This window comes from Oryza brachyantha, chromosome 2, assembly GCF_000231095.2.
Source record: "Oryza brachyantha chromosome 2, ObraRS2, whole genome shotgun sequence".
NCBI classification, from domain to species: domain Eukaryota; kingdom Viridiplantae; phylum Streptophyta; class Magnoliopsida; order Poales; family Poaceae; genus Oryza; species Oryza brachyantha.
In genome coordinates, this window is record NC_023164.2 from 23,652,610 (window position 1) to 23,674,268 (window position 21,659).

Sequence of the window (21,659 nt, forward strand, 5' to 3'; positions counted from 1 at the left end):
ACAATGCAATCATGCCACGTTATCGTCGATGGTATAGTAAACCTGCCGTGCTAACCAGCTTATGTGACCGTGTTATTTTGTCACTCCATTAATATTGGTGTGATCTAAAAATTTATACGGTAAAAATATTTTCTTTCGAAATTAATAATAAAATTATTTATTATTTATTTTTTTTAAAAAAAAGTCCACAGCCGCCGAGTCCGGTGCCCATGTGTCTTGTCCATCTAGCCCGTGGTTGCCGGCGCCCGGCGTCATGTAGTTGGCCCCTTATTTTTCACTCACCCGCACACATCATTACAATTTACACACAACACTCAGAGGTGGTGTTTAGTTCCAAAATTTTTTGATATAAACATCACATTGAACATTTGACCGGATGTCGGAAGGAGTTTTCAGGCACAAATAAAAGAACGAATTTCACGGCTAGCCTAGAAACCACGAGACGAATCTTTTGAGCCTAATTAATCCATCATTAACACATGTTGGTTACTGTAGCACTTATGGAGTAATTAGACTTAAAAGATTCGTTTCAAGATTTCTTTCATAACTATATAATTAGTTTTTTGGTTCATTTATGTTTAATGCTTTATTTAGTTGTCCAAAAATTCGATGTGATGTTTTTTAAAAAAAAATTTAGAACTAAACAAGGAATAAACTCACAGACTCACAAATACGTCCTCTCAGATGATAATGCCGCTCCTATAGACGTCACCAACCTCCCTTCAATGAATGAAGAGTATACGAGTAAAATTTTCCTTTGTCGACCCGGTAAAATATTGGGCTACAATATCTGTAGCATTGAAATGATAATTGCCACTATTAACATGCTAAGTTACATAATATGTGAAGCCATTCTTCAGTGACGCCCCTTTTAATACGTCGAGAAGACTAGATGATTTTCTGCTTGATCACTATGTTCTTATCTCCCATATGCTCTGAACAATTTGTCCAAGCTCTCCAATGCAGCAGTGTTCTTTTTCCTCTCACAAGTCACATGCAAAAGACAAGTGCCCCCAATTGACTGCTTTAACATGAACCTGGTTCCTGAGCAGGTCTTGCTTTTGCTCTGTCTTGATCTAACTAGAGACACTGACACCCATGAATTCAAATCCAATTGCAAAATACATAATCGACTGGGGCAGAACAAAGATGTAAAAACTATCATCTCTGTACAGGTAGTCGTAGCATGCAGATATCAGAAGCAGCCCACCAATCAATAGCTCAAGGCAGTGGAACCTAAGAAGCACCAGCAGACGAAGAAATCAGCACAAAACTCATAGCGAAGATCAAATACAGTGTGATCAATATATTCAGATCAAAATTTACCTATCTTTGAAACGGCAACTCTTGGTAACTCTGACAATAGATTTGAGCTTGTGGACATTTCCCAACTTTTGTGTGACGATCCATTCGTTTGCCCTTCCAGCCTCAAGAAATCCGATCATGGTGGCTTTCAGCCGGTGCAGTGCCATAACATTCTCAAATAAGAACCAAAGTACGATCAAATGGATTGACCTAAAGCACATGGAGTTAGTGAGATGTGCATCCTTATGATCAAGTAGCTGATGACATAAAAGATGGGTAACACAGCACTTATCTAACCTCGGAGTCCCAACTGAACTGAGAAGAGTAATAGCTGCAGGGATGAAGATCAGCTCCCACAACGGAATCTGCACCTCTGGAAAGAAAACGTTCATGGGAAGCAGTACGCTGAAAAAGAAGGAGGTGAAGAACGTCGATATGATTCTCCGTGCGATGAAGAAATCATATGTCATGTATATCTTCTTCCAGACCGAGACTTTCTGCGGTGTAAAAAAAAATGAAGATTATAAGGATCTTCCGACAATTCTATCTCTGGAGGTAAGAAATGCTGCAATAATTCTCTTACTCAAATACAGCTTAGATGCTTCAGTTTTTAGGGTTCATTGCAACCTGAGAAAATAAGACTAACCTTGGCAGCGATTATTCCCCAGAACATTTTCTTGAACAGGAGTGCAGGTCCACATGACCAGCGATGCTGTTGGGACCGATAAGCTTTCAAGGTGCTCGGCAACTCACTCTTAACCTGGAATTGGAAGCAAACTCGAGTTATTCAATCAATCCGGTGATGTTTTTGTTTATGCCTTCATGGCTTGCCGTGCCATTATGGTAGGCAACTCACTCTGAACCTGGAAGTGAAAAAAAATACCTTGATGCTACCAACATAGACAAACTGCCAGCCCAGCAGTCCTGCTCTCAGTGCCAGGTCCATATCTTCAGCAGTAGTTCGGTCCTCCCAGCCGCCGGATTCATCGATCGCCTGCCTTCTCCACACTCCAGCAGTTCCTGGACACATTCACAGCAAAAAAAAAGGAGAATATTAACAAAACCTCTCAAAACTGGCAGGGGAGAAAGCCTGCAAGGAGCAATTGCAGTGGAAGAGGCGAGCAAGGAGCATACCATTGTAGCCAAAGAAGTTGCAGAGCGAGGAGCCGGCCTCCTGCTCGACCTTGAAGTGGTAGTCCATTGACATCTCTTGCATTCTCGTCAGCAAGCAGTCGTTAGCATTCACTACAAGGCAGCTTAAACAAAACTTCTCTCAGACGTGGGAAGAATTGATATGAATTTTATCCTGCTAGTATTATACTCTTAAGGCCCTGTTCATAACTTTGTAAGAGAGATTTAGGCTGATCAGCAGCGATCTGCTGATCGGTCATATCAGGTTATTAAGTAAGTATATAGTTGAAAATTAATCAAACATTAACCATTACAAACTTGATAATAAATTTATTTATTTAAAAAAACTTTTATACAGATTTATCTTAAAAGCACCGTTTAAGGACTTAAAAAACGTGTCTGGGATAATCCAGGAGCTAGCGAGCGACTAGAGAAGTACAGGACGAAGGTTGTGTTTTTTTGCTTTTGCTTGATGATATATTATCTGATTTTTAATAGTTATTTAATAGTATAAACAACAAAAATTAATTACTATAAAATTAAATATCTACTCTTGAAAAAACTCTAAGATGATAAACTTCTATATAATATTTTAATAAAAAATTATCGTTTGAAAAATATGCAAAAAAAACGAGAAATAATGTAAAGAAAAAGAGCAGCCTAAAACATTCGCAACCAGATCACAAATAAGAGGGCCTAGTTGGATGGGCCGTCTGTCTTAAAAAAACAAACTGGGCCAGCATATGTGGCACTGTCTGCCTTCATGTAGAGTCGGCCTGATTTTCTACTAGAGTTGGGTTTAGCAGTTCGGCTAAGATCCAAATTTTCTACTTACTGCAGAGCACTGGAGTTCTTATTAGAGCGGGAGGAGACGACAGTAGCAGGTCGGCAGCAGCATTATCGTCTGTACCAACAAGCAAGACACTAGTAGTACTGCTACCACGCTAGCGAGCACAGCGTCGCAAGAACGAATAACGACACCATGGTCAGTAGCACTGTAGCAGCACAGGCTTCACTGCCCGTTTGCTTTCGGGGAAACCAAAAAAAAAAAAAACAAACAGAGCCCCGGCCCGGAGGCCGTAGCGCGCGACGACGACGACGACTCACCGAACTCCCACCGCGTCTGCACGAGCGCGAGGCGGGGGTTGTGGACGAGGAACGGCACCGTCTTGAGGAGGAAGTCCGGCGCCGGCTGGAAGTCGGCGTCGAACATGGCGACGAACTCGCAGCCCTGCACGTACCCGTGCCGCATCCCTTCCTTGAGGTTGCCGGCCTTGTACCCTTCCCTGTCCTTGCGCGTCTCGTACTTGATGTTGATCCCCTTCTTGCCCCACTTGTCGCACTCCTTCCTCACCAGCTCCTGCCCGAGGATCAGATTCATGGCCAGCAAGAATTCTGTCAGTTGCATGGTTACTTTTCTAGTGTGATCAATCAACAAAATTTACTTCGTTTTGGTTGGACAACGTTCAAGATTCGATGATCGATCGATCTCACCTTGACGATGGCGTCGGTGGAGTCGTCCAGGACTTGCACTATCAACCGATCTGCCGGCCATGTGAGCCTGCATGCGGCCCCTATTGATAGCTGGTACACCTGCAATGCTAAGCTTAGGTTACCCGTGAACCAATACTAGTACAACCAAGAATCCCCTGTTCTAGCATCTCTGCTCAACATACGAACAAGTTCAATGCATTAATCTGAAAGTGATGGTGAATGAGACGACAATAACTGGGATTATCGTTTTGCTCCTCTGACCAAACGGCAGAGCCCCTTATTCAGAAGAGAACACCGCAGTGTTCCCGGAAATGTCAGAGCTCAGAAAACTGATTGAAGCCACGTACTGTACCTCTTTCTCGTTGTACATTGGGATCTGGACAAGAACCATGGGGAAGGACGCCGAGCCAGCCTCCTTGTCCTCCACGACGGGATCGCACCTGTACAGCCTCGACGGCCGCCGGCGGAGCACCTTCACCACCGAGCTGACCACCCCGAGGAACACCTTCTCCGCCAGCACGATCACCGACAGCACCACGCACATCACCACCGCACCTCTAAGCAGCGGCACGAGCAGCTCCACCCTCACCTGCCGCCATGCCCGGACCAAGCTCTCCACGGCCTCGGCCACGGTAGGGGCAGCCAAGAGCCGATCGCTCGCGCGCAAGGCGCGGCCACCTGCATGCATCGGCGGCGATCGTGCACGGGGTGAGCTCGTGGAGCTAGGAAAGACAAAGAAGTCAAGAAACACTCGATGCATTCTTGATGTACTTACTACCTTGCATTGCTGCTGCTTCCTGGCCCCCTGGGTAGACTTGGGACTCGGGAGCTAGCTCAGACACCTGCTTGAGGAGGCAGCAGAGGTGGTGCTGCACTGGTGGTTAAGACATGAATGGCCATGAAGGAAAGGGACGCACTGTTACTGGCTGCACCGGGTTTTGGATTTACATGGACATGGGCATGTTCCAGATCTAGGATAGACGGCTCTCTTTACGAACAGCACGTTCACTTCACTACGTATTAGCTGATATTTATGCAAGCTGCGTGCTGCTTACCACCATTGTTTTATCTGAGATAATTCATAACTGCATTTGCTTATAGGTGAGTTTTGGTTATGGTTGCCATGTGAGACTTTGGATGCTTGTTGACCTGTGGTCAATCTGTGTTTTTAGCCTTAACCTCATCCCACGAGGCTGGCCGACTTGCTAGCTATAGCTAGTACACAGGCTAGGATCTACTACTTGCACATGACAGGCTGTGTGACGGTAGGAGCAGTATATGCGAGATGTTAGCCCGAACGTGTTTGGTAGGACGAGTAATGGTAAGGCAAAAAATAACTACTCGTACTCCGCTAGGAGAGCCGCTATTGTTGTCTGACTCTGTCTCCGGCTCAGTGTCTTTTTCCTAGTGCGTGGAGTAATCTTGGGATCCAATTATTGGAACAGTCATTAACACGGGAGCGAGAATCTCGGGTTGTTTAATGGCGTTCCTATCCCTTGGTTTTGCACTTTCGTCGGTAGAAGCCCTGTAATTTTACTGCTTATATGAAAGGGATGACATTGACAAGATTCTGAAGATGGTTACAACATCCAACACTGAACTTGCTTGGAACCTGCACAAGGGAAGGTGGAGACAGCGATGCTGAAGAACTGCACGGGCAACATATGCAAACTCTGCAAGACTGCAACACTGCCATCCACCGTAACATACACTCGGTGATCCAGCGTACCTGACCAGCACTAGGGTCACTTGCACCGTTGCTCACTTTGCTCCTGCCGCGCGGTGGCATGCCGGCACGGCATCGCATGCCGCCGTCTCCACGGCGCGCCACAGCCATCGTGCGTGCGAACGCAGTGCGTCCGGTGCAGAGCCGCCTAGAGAAGAAAAAACGCGCCACGCGAGCGCGGTATCAGCGAGAGGCACCGGGGTACACTCACCATTGGTACTTGGCCTTGACGAGGACGTCCTCGTATAGCTCGGCGGCGTGGTCCCAGCTGAGGTCCTGCGCCATGCCGCGCGCCTGGAGCGCCCTAAAGCTCTCCTTGTAGTTCCGGTACGTGTTGAGGCAGTGGCCGAGCGCGTCGATCATCTGGTTGGCCTCGGCGCGGTCGAACGTCCAGCCGAGCCCCGTGTCGGCGAACGGGTCGAACGGCGGCACCGTGTCGCGGAGCCCGCCGACGGCGTGCACCACGGGCACGGTGCCGTACGCCATGGCGTACAGCTGGTTCAGCCCGCACGGCTCGAACCGCGACGGCATGAGGATGACGTCGGCGCCCGCGGTGATGCGGTGCGCCAGCGGCACCGAGAACCCCACCCACCCGCGCACCTTGTCGTGGTGCTCGGACTCGAACCGCCGCAGCATCTCCTCCAGGTCCGGCCGCCCCGTGCCCAGCATCACCAGCTGCACGTCCTGCCCGGCGATCCACGGCATCGCGTCGCCGATGATGTCCACGCCCTTCTGGTGGTCCAGCCGACCGATGAACCCGATCAGCGGCACGTCGTCGCGGACCTGCAGGCCCAGCTGCCGCTGTAGCGCCGCCTTGCACTGCCGCTTGCCGGTGTCCAGCGTCTCGAACGTGTAGTTGGTGTAGCCGTCGGACTGCAGGTGCACGTCGACCTCGGGGTTCCATTCGGCCATGTCGATGCCGTTCACGATGCCGTGCAGCTTCCAGTCGTTGTTGTTTATTATCTCGTGAAGGCCCCAACCACCGTCCATTGTCTTCAGCTCCCATAGATACCCATGGCTGACGGTGACCACACGGTCAGCCATCTTCAGGCCAGCAGCAAACACATTGCTGTGCTCACCGCCGACGGGGTCGTACAGTCTGAAATGATCGATGTAGTGCTCAGGCAAGTCCATCGTGGCGAAGTCATCCACAGGACCACGACCCTGAAAGAGGAAGGCCAGAGATATTAAAAGGGATCCCCAACAAATTTTCCCCCAACAAATTAAAAGGGATCAGCATCAAATTATGTCCATGGGAATCAATCAAGTGACAAAATCAGATTGAATTACATTGCCAGAAGCAATTCTAAAAAAAATAGAGATCTAAACTTCAAAGTCTATACCACTCCGATACAGGGGTTCAGTATCATTCAAGAAGCAAAATCAATATCCAGTTCAACTTCATGAGAACTATATAGGTGTCATAAGTAAATAAATAAAGCTGACCTATATTTCCTACGTATAGAGCAAAATACCAAGGTGCACTCTGCTGTTTTTTAGTACACTATTCTTAACTGAATTTCGTACTTATCTGATTTTTTTCTCAAATTACTTATCTGAATATCAGGTTTAAATTGCATGCCCCTCACTAAGATAACGAGAAACACTTGAAAAATACATGCCTGAGCATTTCACTTGAAAATAAGTACACCAGTGGCTCAAATAGCCCCAACGAATTTAAATTGCAGGATAAGATTAGGTGAAAACCTGATGAGCAATGTTGTGTATCACAAGAACAGAGCGAGTATACTGCATCAAGCCATTGTCTCGGTAATATGCCTTCAAATATACGGGTAAAAGTGCAGTATGCCAATCATTTGCAATGAAGACTAGATTGCCATCACCATAGACCGTACCACCACACGGAGCATACCAAGGAACCTGCAAATGTTTCATTGGATGAAAATTGTTTATTTATTTACAGGTGTGCAAACTAAATTTTACGAGAAAATACCATCAGGCTCATTCATCTCATAAATTAAAAACAGAAATGGACCATTTTGTATCATCTGTTCTTGTGTTTGCTATGATGAAGTGGTTGATGAGGTGCACGAACAGCTTGACGCAAGACATTCAGATATATATGGACTGGCCAACTGTTGTACTAAATTCTAATTGTGAATTGTACTAAGAACTGTAATCTGTAGATGAGTAAATTTATATAGTACTAGCAGTAAAATGGGAGTTTACCTCAACAGCAGCTTTGCAAAACAGAATCATGCGCTTCAAAACATCCTGCCATCAAATGATAAAATTGCACAAAAAATATTTACATAAGCTTTAAGAAGCACTCAGTTGTAAGTCAAGCAACCTATAGCAAATTGAAGCTTACAAATCTTTCTCCTCCATAAATATCATTGTGCCGGTGCCGGAAAGGAGGGGCCTCTAGAAACACAAAATCAACACCATCGATAAAAGCATGAAAGTAATTCACTTCTGAATCCTGAAAACCAAACACAGGAAAAAAAAATTATAGCAGCTTGTTGTTGGCAGATGTGGATAGCTCGAAATGATATGATCTTTAGAGATGTTTTACAAAAATCTCCTTCTCAGATTCTTTATAGAATTATTTGCTGCCTTCTGCAGTGGAAGATGTTGAAGGATGGTGAACAAAGTGAGCTGGACAGATGGATTGGCGCTCTACAACGGATTGTGAGACTCCAGGATGTCTTTAGAGCAGGGATTGGCTGAATTTTAGATGATGTTGTGTTGTTTTACCAGATTTTCAGAGACCTTTGATATGTTTTAGTGTCAGCTCTCTTTTAGTTCGTGTGGCTTTTGGGTTTGATGTAAAACCGGTATCCCCGGTAAACTCCTTGTTACTTGTTTCGTGCGGCTTTAATGAAAAGCAGGGCTGAATAAGCCTTTTATCAAAAAAAAAAAAAACATTGCATACTAACTGCTTTTGTTTCCTTACCTGTCCAGCTACCCTGTAACGTCTGCGTACACCTAAATCCTTGGCTTCTGCATACTCTCCATATCTTGGTATCACAACCTACAAGTGAAGAGATACCTGCTCATATATGGGTCATCGATCTCAAGAATATGAGCTATCGATTTAAAGAATTTAAAATGTTATCTTGATAATTGGCATCCATCTCAAGCATGCTAAATCAAACAGCAAAAAAATCATTATCTAACAAGATAAGTTTCCACACTTTTGTCCTTTGTGTGTCACTAAATATAATAGCTGACGGAGACAACCAGGATACCCTTTGAGGATTGTTTTCCATAATGCACAGCCAAAATAATAGAATGATAATTCAGAGTTCCGACTATTATTATCTTGAAAAAAAAGAGTTCTCACAGTTACTCTAGCACATCAGTCTATAACAAAGAAAGTGCCACTCAACATCGTGGGTTGAATATGTTTTCTTTAACCCTACATTGTGGATTGAATATGTACTTGTACTATGAATTGTTCATCGTTTCTAGGACGCTTAACAAGAAAAAGTAAAAGAGTGTGTACCATAACACGATGTCCTCTTCTTGCCAGAGCCTTGGGCAAAGCACCAACAACATCTCCAAGACCACCTTCACATGATAGCAGTTGTTAGAGGGAACATTGCACAAAAGCTTAAAACTATATGTCTGATTGCGCATGCTCAAAAAGGAGAAATAAGTCAAGTCCATGTGTTTATGCATACCTGTTTTACAAAAGGGGGAACATTCAGAAGCCACCACGATGACATTCATCACATTTACCCCTGCCAATGGTCCGGATTCCTTGTTCTCAATGTCATCTGCAGAGCTTGCAGCTTCTACATCTACACCAGGATCAGCCTTAGCATCCAATGGTCCAGTAACACCAACGTCCTCCTTATCGCCCATTGCAGACTTCGACTCTGCAACTTGTGCATTACCATCAGCTTCAGCCTTGGAGGCAGGAACTGACGGCCCAACTTTGGGTTTGGAAACTGGTGCATCAGATTTGCTAGGACTACTCCCAAGCGCCCCATTCTGCTTGGGTGATGAAACTGAATCCTCGACATCATCACCCTGAATACAGATGCACCACCACTCGATCAGCATCAGCAGCAAAGCTAAGCATTTAAGCAATGCAGAGTTGCAGACTTGAAAAATGAAATGTCACACTCATCAGCTCGCTAGATTAAACAACCCATTGACTTATCAGAGTAGTGAACATGGCTCAACATGTAACCGCGCTATTTGCAGTAACTAATTACACGTTCTAGCACGCATGCTATATTCAAACTACTAAAAAAAATTAAAATGATGCGGTCTAAAAGGCTGAAACACGTGGGCTAACAGTTTGAAGATTGGTTCTAAAAAAATGGAGGAAAGTATCAACCTTGGCCGTGCTGCCCTTCACAGCGACCGCCTTGGAGCTCCCCGCTGGCTTGGCCTTCCCGGCGCCATCCTCACCACCGGCGGCCGAGGCCGAGCACACCACCGCTCCGTCCCGAACCAAACCCGGCCGCGCCCAATGCAACCGCAGCCCCGTGCCACCGAACGAGCCCACGGAACCGCTCACCCTGCCCCACCTGCGCCTCGGCGAAGAGGAGGTTGCTGAGGAGGAGCCAGCAAGCAAGTGAAAGGCCGCCGGCGAGGAAGCGATTGCCCCCGACATGGGATCCGGCCGTGCTCCTGCTCCCCTTACGCGGCCAAGGTAAGCTAGCGGCGGCGCGCGCGCACGAGGTGAATTAAGCGGCGGGGAGAAGATCTGGCGGAGGTGTGGCTGATGTTACCGCCCCACGCCCCTCGGTGGTCCCGGGGCCGGAGGAGGTGGAGGTGGAGGCCCAGCTACCGACGGGCGGGCGAGAGTGGCCGAGGTGGGTCGTGTGGAGCTCGGAATCCGAGAGGGTGGAGACGACGACAAGAGGAGAGAGAGAGAGAGAGATTGGAGGGAAGGCAAACGGCTCGCTCTTCTTGTACCGCAGTTTTTCATGATATTTTCCTCTATTTTTTAATTTTCTGACAAGTGGATCCCACGTTGTAAATGGCCGCGTCTGATTGGTTGCCGGTACCAGTGTGGGCCCTGGAAGGGGCATGGGAAAACAAGATTGGGTTTTGTTTGACTGGTTGTGGGTCCTAGCATTGGGTGGGGCTCATTTGTCAGGCAGAGAGGAGATGGTGCCGGAAGGTTCTTGGACCCAATGCGGTGGTTGTCGACTTAGCCGAAGCAGGTAAATACAGCGGGCTACGTATTTCTAGCCCGCTATCATATGAACTTTAGACATATAGACATATGTATGTTAGGTGAGATTATATATTAATTGCGTATTATTTTGTAAAAGAAAGACTATTATATAAATTGATTATTAAAGACTATTATATAAATTGATTATTAAGTTGGCTATAAATAATTTATATCCAAAAGTGGAAGGAGTTGAAACAATCGGTTAGGTGATGACCTTCAGCACAATATTATGATTCGACACTAACGTGTATGAAAACATGGGGACACCGTTACCGTTCATAAGTGGACCGACGGTTATAAACAACTCTTTCTTTTTGTTTCGAATTATAAATTTAAATTTTTAATCTTAAGTTTAGAGTTAAATTTAGAGTTTTTTTATTGTATTTTATTTTTTATTTTTCTTTTAAATCGCTAAGAACATATATAATTTTTTATATATAAATTATTATATGTTTGTAAATATGTCGTTTGACTTTTTCCCTCAAACACCCAAAACATGACCACCGATAACCATGGTTGAACGGTGAAAAAAGATATCAAATTTTATTAAACTTTTAAATATTTTTGAATTCTATTTAAATTTAGGTGGTTTTGCCTATGCCACTCGCTAGCGGAACGTCATTACCGTGCAGTAATGTATACCCTGTTGCCTCTTTGAAAAGAATTTTGAGGCTAACTAGTTGTCTGGAAATCTTTTATTACTCTCATGTGAAACATTTAGGCCAGAGCTAAAATAGCTGCTAAGCTAGGGCTGCTTTCCTTTCCCTTATTTTTCTCATTTTCTAAACACACTTTCCGAACCCCTAAACAATATATCTTTTAAAGAAATATAAATTCGATCCTCGCATATTTTAGATGATCTCTCTAAAAGAAAATAGATGTTTAACTTTGTGGTAGCCAGTCCCAAATAATGTTAAGTAGCTATAACAGAAATTAAAAAAAAACTTCATCGTCCATCCTCTAGCTCATCTAATATGTGCCGCTGTTTGATGGTACTGGAATACCAACATTAACGTAAGATGCAAACCAAGCTTTGCCCAAGATATGACATATTTGCTAATTTGAGACGTCCTGTGTTCACTAAAAAAAAAAATCAAGGGAACACTAATTTTGTAAATTTGAAGTGACCAAGTTCTTAGAAAATATCACAGTGAATTTAGTAATTCGATATGACTAGAGACCTAGGGCTCAATCAACGATAGCACGGATAGAGGATAGATTATAGTATACATTTGTATTGACCTTTTGTTCTTATTAGTTAGCTTAAGTTTTATTAAACACTTTTAGTATGTGGTATCAGATCCCAATGTTTAATGCTCAGTTATTGATTAGAGCACAATTAGATAAAACCTGTAAATTACGATCCACTTCTATTAAACACTTGAGACATGAGGAAGACTCCGTGTGAGGGGAAGTGTTAGAATATAAGTGAATTATTTGTCTTTTCTTATTATTTTTTTAGCTCGTTAACACATGTAACTCAAAACTCTTAGTTTGTTCTTGGTGTTTCATACTTTTTAAATTCTAGTGTTACACCAAGTCAATAGTAGTCTCTACCACTCTCGTCTCTCACGCTTTAAAGATGCTAGTAGTCCTGGCAATGCACCAACTGAAAAACCCTTGATATAGGATAGAGTTGATGCTGAGATCATTCATAAATATGAAATATGTATGATCTCAATGTTCACCCCTTCCTCCCCACTCCACCGTATACACACAAAATACAAAACACATATAATTAATGCATATGTGGGGTTAGCCAATGATATTGGCACTGCAAAAATTTAATACATTTCCATTATGTGCACCTCCACTCTCTCGTTAGGTAGAAAATGGCAATGTTCCCTACTCTTCTTATTTCCATCATTTTCTCATGTATGTTGCCACTTATATGTATAAGTTATGTCATCACCAACTGTCTATTACCGAATAAAGCTCTAAGAATTAGAGAACTTAAATGCATTTTCATTATATCAGAGAACTTAGATATATGTAGGTGGTTGGGACATCTTAATTTTACTTGACCGACCTAGATCCAATCGATCATATTGATTAGTGCACTTCACATAACTTTTTGAGAGATTTATGGGACGAGTGTGGTAAATATATGTGCACATATCTGTGTGTGGTACGTGAATGTCATTCATATTCTTTGAAGGTTTGGTGTGTAACCTGCATTTGTAACACGTGCAAAGATTTTGTGTGTCTAGATTCTTATCCCCTTATGCTCTTAGAAAGGACACCTCTAATAAATTGAATGTAGAAAGTCGTAAAACTTTTAACGGCAAGTTGAAATTTATGGTCTATCTGTCACAGATCTAGCTATAGCTCCATCTCTCTTGGAACGAAAGCTCAACCTAACGGTTTCAATTCTACCCAAAATGGGTGCACAACGAACACATTTGATATGAAAAAACGAACTAGAGCGATGGAGCCGGTCCAAGCTGCTTCACTCTAGACTCAGCTTCAAGAATTAAATTTAGGAGCTAGTGTCCTACCAAACAAATCTTTAATTTTCTAATAGAAGTCTTTCAAGGACCGGTCAAAAGGAGCAAGCCATCAAATATTTACGCCGTTGTCTATAAAACATATAACAGCAAATTCCAACTCACGCATCGTAAATTTTGGATTATTGGGATCTATTTTGATATTTGCATAGATAATATCCTTGTTACCACCACCAAAACATGCTTGATTGGTTTCCTATCTTTCTTCTCCCCCTTCTCCTTAAGTTAACGATGATGAGTTGTCCTACTCTAAGATCTTACTGTTTTTAGCAGACTTTTTTTTCACTAAAGATGTCTCACCTACTACTTGTTCACGATCTTAAGAGATATTGTTTGTTTTGTAGGAAAAAAAAGACCAACAACATATTTTTTAAATAAAAATAACTTTTGAATAAAACTTATATGTATATGTGTTCTTGTCAATCTACAAACTACAAACTAAGACTAGAAAATAAATAATGATAAAAATCTCAAAAATCAATTATAAATTAAGATTAAAGTTTTAAATTTTACCCGCAAAAAATGAAAAGAAGGGAGTAGTGATGTCTCCACCGCCATCCGTGGCCCACCGTCGGAGAGAGGAGGCCAGCTCATCGTTACCAAACTTGCATACGATAGAAAAATCAATCATCCCTTCCGCGTGCTTGTCAGCATGTGCAAATGATATACCACAAGCGTTACGGTACAAAAACGATGATCAGCAAAACAGTACGACGTGGCGAAGCGCCGTCCACCACCTGCCAGTACACAAGGGTCCAAACGATCGATTCCGACGTGGCAAAGCGTCAGCCACTCCCGCAGATCCAACGGCAAAAGAGGAAGCGGACAAAAACCTCATCCGTATTCAATCCGCGCCGTCCAATCTCTCCATCCAACGGCTCGTGCCCCCCGCAATCTCCCCTCATCCTATCCACTACTCTACTCCTCCCCACTTCACTACACCCGCCCGTGCTCGCAGCTCGCGTCGCGTCTCACTCTCCACCGCCAGGTCGAGCTCGAAGGAAAGATCTTTTTCGGAGACCCAAGCGGAAACAATGACCTCGCTGTCCTCCTCCGCCGCGGCGGCGCGCGCCGCCTTCGTCATGCCGTCGTCGTCGCGGGCGCGACCGGGGCGCGGCGGTGGTGGCAGCAGCAGGATGGCGAGGCTGGTGACGCGCGCGGCGGCGTCGAGCCCGAAGCTGCCCAGCGGGCGGAGGCTGCGGGTGGCGGTGGTGGGGGGCGGCCCCGCGGGCGGCGCGGCGGCGGAGGCGCTGGCCAAGGGCGGCGTGGAGACGGTGCTCATCGAGCGGAAGCTGGACAACTGCAAGCCCTGCGGCGGGGCCATCCCGCTGTGCATGGTGTCGGAGTTCGACCTGCCGCTGGACCTCGTCGACAGGAAGGTGAGGAAGATGAAGATGATTTCGCCGTCCAACGTCGCCGTCGACATCGGCGGCACGCTCGCGCCGCACGAGTACATTGGGATGGTCCGCCGCGAGGTGCTCGACGACTACCTCCGCACCCGCGCCGAGGGAGCAGGCGCGCAGGTCGTCAATGGCCTCTTCCTAAGGTATACCGCTTGCTCTGTCACACACATTATGAGTGAGTAATTAATTTCTGAATAATCTAAAATTTTGTGCTAATTGAACACAAACGCCATCAATCCATCATGTTGCATGATGTTGAACACTTAACAGTAAATCGGTGTGGTCTATCATGTATGCATGTGTGCAAAAAAGCCGCGTTATGCGTGCATGTTTCTGCAAAACCAAATTATAGTACATATACGAAAATGTACATATTTATTGATTACCTTACTAAGAGCTGATCTGTGTGCATGTGTGTAAAACCCCAAATTTCCAGTACAAAGATTTGATCTTACGCTGAACAGATATGCGTGCATGTTTTTACAACCTCCCTGAATCCTGGCACCTGTAACAGAGCATGCATATTTGTTGACAATATATCTCTGGAGCAGTCAATCTCTGTGAAAACCAAAAGTTTCTGGTGCCTGTACAAAATCCTACATTAGGAACGGAGGGAGTAATAATCTGTGCATGCATGATAAAATGATGCGGGTTTAGTTACTGGCTTGATGTATGGATATGTTGCAAGCTTCTAACTATTGATTTCCGTAAATTCTAGCAAGAAATTTCATCTGAAAATAATTCAATTCCAAATGAACTGATAATGTTCTAAACAAGGTCCACTTGTTGTGATTGCAACAATTTGAACTTGATTATACTGTAGCTGTGCGCATTGCATGTCCTTGGAAAAAATACAATATATCCACACTACAATTATTAATGTGTATGATACATGAACAACTTCCTTTTTGTAAGGATAAAATGAACAACTAAAAGCTCCTTCAAAGATATTAATAACGAATGACCCATGTAATCTCTGTTCCTTGAAAGGTATGAGGCGCCCAAGGAACTCAACGGCTCGTACGTGGTGCACTACAACCACTACGACAGCTCCAACGGCAAGGCCGGCGGCGAGAAGCGGACGTTCGAGGTGGACGCGATCGTGGGCGCGGACGGCGCCAACTCCCGCGTCGCCAAGGACATGGGCGCCGGCGACTACGAGTACGCCATCGCGTTCCAGGAGCGCGTCAGGATCCCCGACGACAAGATGAAGTACTACGAGGAGCGCGCCGAGATGTACGTCGGCGACGACGTCTCGCCGGACTTCTACGGGTGGGTGTTCCCCAAGTGCGACCACGTCGCCGTCGGCACCGGCACCGTCACCCACAAGCCCGACATCAAGAAGTTCCAGGCTGCCACGCGCCTCCGCGCCAAGGACAGGATCGAGGGCGGCAAGATCATCCGCGTCGAGGCGCACCCGATCCCCGAGCACCCGAGGCCTAAGAGGTACCATAATTAACAACGACGCCAGAATCCGGATGCATTCCAGCATGATCTGTTCGCCATCACTGGCTGACAGCTGATCGGGTTTTGACACATGACGCAGGGTGGCGGGGAGGGTGACGCTGGTGGGCGACGCGGCGGGGTACGTGACCAAGTGCTCCGGCGAGGGCATCTACTTCGCGGCGAAGAGCGGGCGGATGTGCGCGGAGGCGATCGTGGCCGGGTCGGCGAACGGGACGCGGATGGTGGAGGAGAGCGACCTGCGCAAGTACCTCGCCGAGTTCGACCGGCTGTACTGGCCGACCTACAAGGTGCTCGACGTGCTCCAGAAGGTGTTCTACCGCTCCAACGCCGCCCGCGAGGCGTTCGTCGAGATGTGCGCCGACGACTACGTCCAGAGGATGACCTTCGACAGCTACCTCTACAAGCGCGTCGTGCCGGGCAACCCGCTCGACGACATCAAGCTCGCCGTCAACACCATCGGCAGCCTCGTCCGCGCCACCGCTCTCCGCCGCGAGATGGAGAAGGTCACGTTGTGAGTGAGCCTGAGCTTGCCTGACCGCGCGATCAAACACTTTGCTGCGATTTCTTGAGGCCTTGGAAACTACCGCAGCGTGTGGTGGATTGGTACGAATGTATAGTACAGATTCGCGGCTGATCGATCAAACAGACTTGAACCAGCGTAAGTACGTAGAGACGGAGGAGATTGAGAGGCTGTGTACCGATGGGTCCTGACCGAATTTCATGTAGAACGTACGGTGAATTGGTGATGTTCAGACTTGGGAGCAGTTCGGTTGGATACTCAGATTACTGAAGCACACACCAAACTTCGGTGTGGGTGAATGAATTAATGTACTACTGCTACTAGTACTATATAAGCTCCATGTTTCTGCATGGTTCATGTTCTTTCTCTTAGGAACGATGAATGGCTTCTTCATGCAAATCCTGAACTTCTCCACCAAACAAATGTGCACCAAAAGATACCACCTTCATTTTCATAACTAAGAGCAGCCATTGTTCACACGGCATATCGTATCTGTCAACAGAGTTAATACTACTATCGCTACAATCAGCGGAAAGTTGGCTAGAAAAGAGGTATATACAGCAAACATTCCTACTTTTCTGCCTAACGCCTAAATGCCTGACTAGAAATTACTTACTACACATTTGATCAGTCAAAATACCCTGATTGCCTTCACTGCCCTGATGTTGCCATCGACAAGCAAAGACATCCTGATGCATCCCCTTTCATTTTTCAATCGCCAGGACCCTCCTCTTGTAGTTTTTCTTGAAATACATCTGCCTTAACGTCTTCGTCCAGTCATCCAGCTCAACATCAGGTTTTTGCTCGATCAACTTCTTCTTCTGCTGTAACATCTCCACTGCATTCCTAGCCTTGTCTTTGAGTTGGCCAGTTTGTTCCCCTATCTCCTGTAGACATGAAAGAAAACAAATTAAACCATATTTGCTCAAATATTATCTCCATGACTCCATTTGAATTTCTTAGCAATATTGACTTGTACTGTTTTAACTTTTACCACAAATAGTTTTTTTAAAAAAAATTAGACCGTGAAGAAACATTCATGGTTATGTCAACGATATAACAAATTTTGGTAATACGGCAATCTTTTAAGTACTTAGGTCAATGTTTAGAGATGAATAACAATACTCCAATTCTAAGTACTAGCAAAGGAGGCGGTATAAATTAGACGCCTAAGTGTTTAAAGAGAGGATATTTTTACAGTGCTTCAGCATTGTTTAGACTGTCCATTTCATATAAATCCAACGGATTGATATTAGTCTTACCTCCAAGGAGGTAAAGCTCAAAGGGAACAAATGATTGCATGGCAAGTAATTAGTGTGACAGTGTCATTTTCTGTGCATATGTTTGGAATTCAAATCACATACAACTTTCTAAAGTCATATATACATCATAAATGAGTGTTTTAAAATTATAAGATCAAGTTGCATCAGAATGTTTCAAATTAATTTGTTATTTGAAATATCAATGCTCTAACTATTAGGTTTATTTCTAATTTCATTTAAAGAATATTAGCTAGTTCATATGTAAGAGAAAAATCACAGTTCCTTATCAATTACAAGTATAAATTTGTGTTAGATACATTTCATATTTTTATGGATTTAGAACATCATTTTATAAAATGAATTTTGAATATGCTGGCTCATTTATTGGTTGTAAATAAAATGTTTCTAGATTGGTGGATACTAAATTCCTGTATGCAAGGGTAATTGGGTGGGGGTAATAATGTGCATTAATGTGTAAACAATTTCCTTCTTTTCTATTATCTATAATTAAGAGAAGTAAAAACATTTTATAAAATAAAATCACAATAATCAAGGGTTGAGATTTGTCAATAGCTCTTAGTACCTCTGCAGAGGTAAGGTGGAGTAACTTAAAATGGCACAGAGAGAGATGGAAAAAAAAATACTACCTCAACACTCCTGATGAGAGTGTCCAAGCTCTTCATCTTGCGGTGCGGCCACCGCGGGATGCCCAGCACCCTGCATCGCCTCTTCAGAAGCGTGAGCCCGACGTTGAGCTCCCGCGCCGCCTGCTTGATCGGCATGCAGAAGTACTGTGACACAAGCTCGAACGTCAGTGGCTTCGCCTCTGATCCATGCCCACTCGGGCGGCGGCGCTGCAGCTCCATGGCCTTGCCAATCTCCAACTTCTGCGCATTCTCATCGCTATCTTTGTCGCTCTTTTGATGGGACAGATAGGTTCCTTGTTCCATTTCATCCCAAATGCTCAGGATATCCCCGGTGAAGAAGGCATCAGGCTCATCTGCATCGACAGAGAAAAGACATGAACTTTTAAACTGTCTACTGCATACTTGCTCTTTGAGCTTTGACGAAATCAACACACTGGCATTGGTGCATAGGATAGCAACCCATATGAATTTGACATGCTCAAGTCCTTTTGTTCCAAACAAACACTTACAGGAAAAATCCTACGGTTTATATTCCTTTAAAGTTCCATTGAATTGCTCCATTGTTCCTCGGTACAAAGACTTGCAGTACCTTGCAACAAGATGCCCTGCGTGGAGACACTAGTGCAGAAATGTCGAGTGGAGAAGAGTGCATCGTCTTGTTGCAGGAAATCGAAACTCCAGTACAGCAAAAATTGTACATGCAAGTGATATCATATATGACCTCAATTACAGTCTTCAATGAAGTTCTATTCTAATCCAGGGTATAAACAAGAAGACGAAGAAAACGAAGACGGTTGCATGAGATTTTGGCTACTTACCTCAAATCCTGAAAAAGACTGTCGTCTTCATGAAAGATCCGATCTTCCATTAGTGAGCTCAGGAGAGGACTAGCTAGGAACATTCATGAGTATTTAATGCACCCTCTGTAAGAGCATACCTAACAGCTCATCTAAATTTGGTCATCCATATCTTCATTTGGATGATCATCTAAAATATTTTTATCATTCATATTTCTTTGTACTCCACCAGATCATTCATATATGACATCCTTTGTATCTTTATGGAGAATGGAGAGAGATCATTCAAATATAAAGGTTTTCTCTCCTAATATGGATGACATCTAAAAATATCTCCTAATATAGATGATATCTAAAAATAGATGATAAGATGACCGTTCTGTTGGAGCTTAATTTATGATCTTTATCCTCTATTTTAGAATAAAGGATGGGATGGATGAGCTATTGAAGATGCTCTAACTGTAGAGATGGGATTAGGAAAGAGGCGAGTGATGTTTTTTTTACTACTACTGGAGAAGAAAATCTTGCAGTGCAGTAGTTCCGTACAGAGTAGTGTAGTACTTGCAGTTGTAGTGCGTTTGAGCAGTGCTCTTATCACTGCCAGCTTTTGCCACTTCTTTGCACTTAGGATTTGTTATTATTAGCAAAATCTCAGTTTCCAAGACATACCGTTTTTGAAGCATGATCTTTTCATCTACCACTGGCTGTGCACACGGTACACCACTCACATCTAAGGAAGCCACAAAGCATACATGTACGCCAATGTTTGAGAAATTTGTTTTAAGTTCATCCAATGCAAATTCACATATTTCATGAGGCAGTAATATACTACTATACTCCACTACAAGCATTAAGGGCTCTTATGGAACATGGAATTAAAAAAAAAGAGCGAGAATAGGCAAAACATAGTGTTAGGATGTCATGGGCGGGTAAATCACAGATGAATTTAAAACACCAGAATTTGAAACATATTATGTTTGGATGATTGATAGAAATATAATAATAGGGATTTGATGGAGTTAAGAGATAGAAGACAGACAAACACGCCTCTACTTTTTCACTTCTGTTTGCTTATACGACAAAATTTGAATTTTTGGCTTTAAAATTTGGAGTTGATTTTAGAGTTTTTTATTATAGTTTATTTTTTAGCATTTGTTTTTAGATTGCTAAGAATATGTATATATATTTTTTATTCATAAATTATTTTTTATTTATAAATACGTCATCTGACTTATTCTCGAAAAAACCAAAAAATAACCCCCAAAGATAAATGTGTTGAACTTCTTAGATGAAAAATAAGGTGAAATTTGAGCTCACGGTACAAATTCCAATGGAATTGATGCATAGGATAGCAATCCATATGAATTTCACATGCTCAAATCCTTTTGTTTCAAACAAAACTTATTGGAAAATCCTAAGGTTTATAATCCTTTAAAATTACATTGAATTTCCATCGGAAAACAGCCATTACAAAAAGGAGAAGGTCAAAATAATAGTTTTAAGTTCTTCTTTGGAATGCTTGAGGCCCAATTCTTATAAGCCACTCAAGCTCAAGTTACATATCTAGGTAGTAGTATTAGAGCATCTTTAAGAATTTATCGAATGACTCTCTATACTAGAATGAATTATATTAAAAAAATAAACTCCAAAATTGTAATCATATGGCTTATCATATCATCTAAATGGCTAAATCTGCTCTCTCTCAATGGCACCAAGCTGGCTATTTGTGGGTCCCACAGAGATGACTCATACTTAACTGAGAGTGTATACGAGTAGTTTGTTAGAGGCGTTGAAGTTTCTAAATTTTGGATAACTGTATCTAGTCGTTAGAATTTGGAGAGTGAGGATGAAGAGTCTGTTGGAGTGCACATTAATTTGGAGATATAATCTTTTCACGTGGCAACGGAATTTTATTAAAAAAAATATAATTAGCATGTTATTAAATTAGAGTTAATAAAATAATTTAATATATAAGTCTCTGTTGTTTTTTCTTTCAAAAAAAAGAAAGAGTTGGTAGTGAGGTAGGTGGCAGATTCATCACCATCCACCACCCATCACTTCTCTTTATAAAAGTATAGATATGAATGATTAAATTAAGATTTAGAAAGACAAATTTTAGTCACGTTTTTAGAGATGCAAAGTTTGCTACAACTATTATCACCACTTGTTTTTCCATCTACGGGCTACTTCAAATAATATAAGTGCATCTAAATTGTTTGAAAATATTAAGTTCGAGGGA

The 21,659-nt window shown here is 43.5% G+C and overlaps 4 protein-coding genes across 4 annotated transcripts; 1 reads left to right on the forward strand and 3 right to left on the reverse strand.

The window, feature by feature from the left end:
* Positions 1–691: 691 nt before the first annotated feature.
* Positions 692–4,770, reverse strand: LOC102721899 (probable glucomannan 4-beta-mannosyltransferase 6). Its single transcript, XM_040520495.1, has 10 exons — positions 4,709–4,770; positions 4,283–4,608; positions 3,931–4,029; positions 3,544–3,796; positions 2,440–2,550; positions 2,189–2,325; positions 1,952–2,065; positions 1,603–1,802; positions 1,327–1,515; positions 692–1,236 (listed from the first exon to the last, which is right to left on the reverse strand). Exons 1-10 carry the CDS (start codon positions 4,713–4,715, stop codon positions 1,077–1,079), a joined length of 1,596 nt encoding a protein of 531 aa, XP_040376429.1. The 5' UTR covers positions 4,716–4,770; the 3' UTR covers positions 692–1,076.
* Positions 4,771–5,415: 645 nt separating this feature from the next.
* On the reverse strand, positions 5,416–10,448 carry LOC102722184 (soluble starch synthase 2-2, chloroplastic/amyloplastic). Its single transcript, XM_040520494.1, has 9 exons — positions 9,969–10,448; positions 9,304–9,655; positions 9,126–9,190; positions 8,574–8,651; positions 7,989–8,099; positions 7,847–7,891; positions 7,364–7,537; positions 5,660–6,820; positions 5,416–5,542 (listed from the first exon to the last, which is right to left on the reverse strand). The coding sequence occupies exons 1-8, from the start codon at positions 10,245–10,247 to the stop codon at positions 5,864–5,866; spliced, it is 2,061 nt and encodes a 686-aa protein (XP_040376428.1). The 5' UTR covers positions 10,248–10,448; the 3' UTR covers positions 5,416–5,542; positions 5,660–5,863.
* Positions 10,449–14,283: 3,835 nt separating this feature from the next.
* Positions 14,284–17,075, forward strand: LOC102704037 (geranylgeranyl diphosphate reductase, chloroplastic). Its single transcript, XM_040520404.1, has 3 exons — positions 14,284–14,870; positions 15,718–16,173; positions 16,274–17,075. The coding sequence occupies exons 1-3, from the start codon at positions 14,359–14,361 to the stop codon at positions 16,707–16,709; spliced, it is 1,404 nt and encodes a 467-aa protein (XP_040376338.1). The 5' UTR covers positions 14,284–14,358; the 3' UTR covers positions 16,710–17,075.
* Positions 17,076–17,127: 52 nt separating this feature from the next.
* Positions 17,128–19,491, reverse strand: LOC102704315 (protein RKD1-like). The gene is made up of 4 exons (XM_006648982.3): positions 19,442–19,491; positions 19,213–19,298; positions 18,624–18,976; positions 17,128–17,601 (listed from the first exon to the last, which is right to left on the reverse strand). The coding sequence occupies exons 1-4, from the start codon at positions 19,489–19,491 to the stop codon at positions 17,419–17,421; spliced, it is 672 nt and encodes a 223-aa protein (XP_006649045.1). The 3' UTR covers positions 17,128–17,418.
* Positions 19,492–21,659: the final 2,168 nt, after the last annotated feature.